The 5,005-nt window shown below is 45.6% G+C and overlaps 1 protein-coding gene across 1 annotated transcript in view; it reads left to right on the forward strand.

Annotated features, from left to right (window-relative positions):
- LOC106821218 (multidrug resistance protein 1-like) overlaps window positions 1-5,005 on the forward strand; it is a 23,552-nt gene that overhangs the window by 3,702 nt on the left and 14,845 nt on the right. Inside the window, exons 4-10 of the mRNA XM_014825926.1 lie at window positions 1,793-1,913; window positions 2,140-2,194; window positions 2,359-2,472; window positions 2,845-2,955; window positions 3,319-3,444; window positions 3,876-4,079; window positions 4,463-4,633. Coding sequence (XP_014681412.1) covers window positions 1,793-1,913; window positions 2,140-2,194; window positions 2,359-2,472; window positions 2,845-2,955; window positions 3,319-3,444; window positions 3,876-4,079; window positions 4,463-4,633 — 902 coding nt within the window. The remainder of the gene's footprint in view (window positions 1-1,792; window positions 1,914-2,139; window positions 2,195-2,358; window positions 2,473-2,844; window positions 2,956-3,318; window positions 3,445-3,875; window positions 4,080-4,462; window positions 4,634-5,005) is intronic.

Consider the following 5,005-nt stretch of genomic DNA (forward strand, 5'->3'; position numbering starts at 1 on the left):
CATTTCGTGGGAGACTCACGCATAGATCTGCACCCATTCTCCCGCGCTCCCGCATGCTCTACGCATTCTCACGCATTCACGCCAAAGAAAAAAAAACGAAAAAAGCAGCCCGCGGCACCCCTGTTACTCACGTCTGTGGCTGTGCACATCATGGCTCGTGCTTGCTGGCTGGGCGGCATTGATTGAAGTACGGGGGTGGGGGTGGGGGGGGGCGAATGCACTGATTGTTACAGTCGCGTGTGTGTGGTTATTGCTGTATATCTAGGGGTGGGCACCGCGCTGGTATGAGGGAGCGACAGCAAAACTTTCCCGCAATCGGGAATGAAACCGCCGCCGCCGGGAATGTGCCGGCACGCAAAAAGAAACGTTGCTGTTTCGACGATCAAATAGGATCGATGTTTGCTGGGTCATGTTTATTACGGGAAAATTACGTTCGTCACTTTTTTCGCCAAATAAGACTTTCAATCGCCAGATTACTAATTTGTTCGCCATTGGCGAATTGGCGAGTGGGTAGCGAGGGCCCTGCCGGACCGTACCCAGGGTACGTTCCGGCAGTACCCTGGGGGACATAGACCCCATCAGCCAAAGTAAATGTGTAAATTTTTAAGTTGTCACGTTATTTTAAATTCCTGGAAAAGTAATATTTATATGAAAAACGTGTATACACCTGTTAAACAAGTACACTGCAAATCAACAATGCCCATCTGACTCAATGACTGTATGTGAATCAAACTGCATGTGGGAGTGGTGGAGAAGGAAGAGGGGAGTTCTAAAGTCAGTGTTGAATTCATTACCATTAATTTCTGATACACAATTGAAATGTGCCTTTCCAGAATTTCATGTCTCACCCATATTACACTGATTCAATGGGAGTATCACGAATTGCACTACATCCTGTGGTGTATATAGGGTTAAAGTTATGCAATTCTAATGCCACACGTTTGGCCAAACGTCAAGTAAGCGATGATGGAGACAGAGTAAGTAGATGAGGGGAGAAAGTGGAGGATGAGGGACAAGGTAGGGAAGAGGCAGCTAGGATTTGAAGGATGGTAGGGGGCAAAATTTGTAGGCAGGAAGATAGACGAGGAGAAAGGAGGTAGAGAAGGAAGGGCGGAAGTAAAAGAGCAAGGGTAGAAACCTTGCATTGCAAAGTTCCAAGGCCAGAAGGCTAACTGCTTAACCAGGTACTCAGGGTGACAAACGGCAAATAACTGACCATCCGCTAAAGGGCGGCTCAAAACTGATTATCTGCCAGAGACCGGTCAAAACTGACTGCCCACTAGAGAACTACAAACACCTCACATTCCACCAGGGTGTGTGAACAACTGTCTGCTAACTGCCCACCAGGTGGTGTGAACAACTGACTGCCCACCAGGGGGGTGTGAACAACTGACTGCCCACCAGGTGGTGTGAACAACTGTCTGCCCACCAGGGGGTGTGAACAACTGTCTGCCCACCAGGTGGTGTGAACAACTGACTGCCCACCAGGGGGGTGTGAACAACTGACTGCCCACCAGGGGGGTGGGAACAACTGTCTGCCCACCAGGGGTTGTGAACAACTGACTGCCCACCAGGGGGTGTGAACAACTGTCTGCCCACCAGGGGTTGTGAACAACTGACTGCCCACCAGGGGGGTGTGAACAACTGTCTGCCCACCAGGTGGTGTGAACAACTGACTGCCCACCAGGGGGGTGTGAACAACTGACTGCCCACCAGGGGGGTGGGAACAACTGACTGCCCACCGCCGGTGGACCTAGCATGCTTGTTCTAGGTAATCAGTTGTTCTCTTGCCGAAGGTACGATGGTGCGTTGACCGAGGGCAAGCAACTGGGCATCAGGAAGAGCTACCTGTCTGGAGCAGCCATGCTTATCACAATGGTCGTCATTTTCAGCAGCTACGCCCTCGCCTTCTGGTACGTTTATCTATCATCGACAAAAACGTGTCTGCATCAGTCGTAATGCATTAGATCGGATGCAGTCGTTACTCATTCCAAGCTTGAATTCTCTGTAATGCATTTATCGCTGCCCTTCGCGTATTGGCGGGAGAAATATAGGGGCATCGTAACGAAAGCCGGGCTTGTGTTAGGACTACGTATCCCAGGCTGATCTCTCAAGATGTTCTGGTGTTTCTGCTTGCAGGTATGGTTCCAAGATGATCGTGTCTGGGAAAATTTCACCAGGAGATGTGTTCACGGTGTGTATAAAATGCTGGTAGCAGCCTGTAAGTGTGCTGCAAACCATAGCAAAAGCTAGAAAAATATGAAGCAAAAACACTTTATTCACAGGTATTCAACAGTGAGATCCAAATCACATGGGCATGTGTATCGTATAACACGAACTATATCTGTGTTGTTGCAGGTGTTCTTTGCTGTGATGGTCGGTTCGTTTTCACTTGGTAATGCGGCCCCTCACATGAGTACAGTAGCCACAGCAAAAGGAGCAGCAGCAACTATCTACAATATCATAGACAGAGTAATACTAATACATGTTCAAATCTACTTTATATTCTGCACGTTTCAGTCGTAGTGAGTCGGTGAGTTAGTCAGTCCAAGGTTGATTGCCTTATGATTTATAGCTACATGATTATTCTAATGATAACCAATGAGGAAAATTTTGTCACTGAAGTTTGAACTATATTATTTATCCGGTTCGTAACTATGTTTGACCTTTGGACCGGCTAGCACTTCTGTCCATGGCAACCTGAGTATTTCTTTCGAGTACATTCATTGAACTGATAAGGCAGTGCTAATGTGTGCACATGTTTAAGCGTGCGTGGTGGGCGAACGTCAAGAGAAGATTAATGTAAATGATAACTGCTGGTTGCCTGTACACATGCTTTTGCAGGAACCAGAGATCGATGCTTATTCCATCCGAGGGAAATTGCCTCGAAACGTCGCAGGCCTCATCGAGTTTAGAAATGTCAATTTCAGCTATCCCACGAGACCCGAAGTTGTGGTAAGCAATTCTATGAATCAAAAGGTCTATTGTGTCTAATAGAGTTTACAGATGAGGAATACGAATGAGAATTCTTTGTGGCAGTGTAGGTTTTTATCCTTGATGTTCTCATCTATAAATGATCACGCATTGAGCTACAGGCGCTGCGTAAAAGGTTATTGTCGTTATTCTAATGTGCAGGTGCGGAAACACGGACTAGAGTGAAGCGTGAAACGATATATGTACATGCCATATGAGGAATTGTGCATCTTGGAAGAAAATTTGCATTTCTTTTCTTCTTCTTGTCATCGTTGACTCCGCAGCTTAGAGACGGCAACCAATTAGGGAGGCGAATGCAAAAAAATTGTGTACGTTAATCCTCAGGTGCTCCAAAACTTTTCGATGACGGTTGAGCCTGGAAAGACAGTGGCACTAGTTGGATCCAGTGGATCAGGAAAGTCGACGGTTGTAAATCTGTTGCTGAGGTTCTATGACCCCTGCAATGGAGAGGTGATTTACATTACATTCTGCATACAACCAGTGCCATCTATTATAAGATATAACAGTATATATAAGATGTAACAGTTTTATTTATCGCTTTCAAAATTTAATATTGGTAATTAAGTACAAGAATTTTAACGAAGTGAATAATAAACAATACAGCGAAGGGATGACGAAAAGACCATATACGGTCATCTAGTCGGCCATCCCCTGAAAAAATTATAAAGTATGCGGGTAACTATATTATAAGAGGCACACTGATAGCACAGCATTTGCATAGCCATCAGTTTCAGCCTTAAACTCAGTACAACATCAATATTATGCCAATTAGTGATATCCTAGGAGATGAAGGTTAGGATATGATGATAACTATATATGTAATATATAACAACGTCTATAACATATGTATTATATATTAATAATATGCTGTGTTGTTGCAGATCCACTTGGACGGTGAGGTGATCACGGACTTGAACCTTCTGTGGCTGCGCAACCAGATCGGGGTTGTCAGTCAAGAGCCGGTCCTGTTTGGTTGCTCCATCGCGCAAAACATCCGATATGGCCGGGAAGACATTACTGAGGCAGAGATGATTGAGGCTACAAGGCAGGCCAATGCACACAACTTCATCAGGCACCTTCCACAGGTAGCTTGGTAGAGCATTAGACCTTATAGTGCAGAGTTATCGCAATGAATTTGCGTTTGCATTGCTGCTATGTGTTTTTTTAGCAAGATTCTTTTAAGTTTACTGTAATACAGGTTATCCACATAATAATTCGAGGTATACCTTGAATCGTGTCGTCTACTCTATGCCATAAGATTCAACTCTGATACTTATGACCCCCTTCGGTCTGGAAGCAATGATTCATTTCTGAGATTCGTGAACCAATGCTGCCATAATCGATCTCTCTCCTCAATACTCTCGCGATCCCACGTTAAAAGCCACGATTCCAGTCTGCAATTCGCGACACACATAGTTTCCTCACTCTGCGTGTTGTCCCTCATGGAGAGACCGACCTTCTATCGCAGGGCTACGAAACGCTGGTTGGCGATCGAGGAGCGCAGCTGAGCGGCGGGCAGAAGCAGCGAATTGCGATCGCTCGAGCGCTTGTGAGAAACCCGCGCATCCTGCTACTGGATGAAGCCACATCGGCACTGGATGCCACCAGCGAACGCATTGTCCAGGATGCTCTAGACAAGGTATAGACCTGTGGGCATCTATGTATATATATATATATATATATATACATATGGACAGGAGTAAACAGTGGGCAGCTTATAGCTTATCTATAAACCGATTTAAGTATAAGATAATAAAGGCGAATAATAAAGGTATGAAATAAGCTCGAGAGCATATACGTTTTTATTTTTATGTATGCCAAAATGGGGAGTGGGAAATCGGTAAAAACACGGGAAAACACGGGTAAAACTCCTTCGAGATGATATACTCCTGATATAGGTGAATGGATGGATGGATGGCAGGCAGGCAGGCATGCAGGCAGACAGGCAGGTAGACAGACAGACAGACGGACAGACAGACAGACAGACAGACAGACAGACAGACAGACAGCC

The sequence above is a fragment of the Priapulus caudatus genome, unplaced genomic scaffold, assembly GCF_000485595.1.
Source record: "Priapulus caudatus unplaced genomic scaffold, Priapulus_caudatus-5.0.1 Scaffold64, whole genome shotgun sequence".
Taxonomy (NCBI): Eukaryota; Metazoa; Priapulida; class Priapulimorpha; order Priapulimorphida; family Priapulidae; genus Priapulus; species Priapulus caudatus.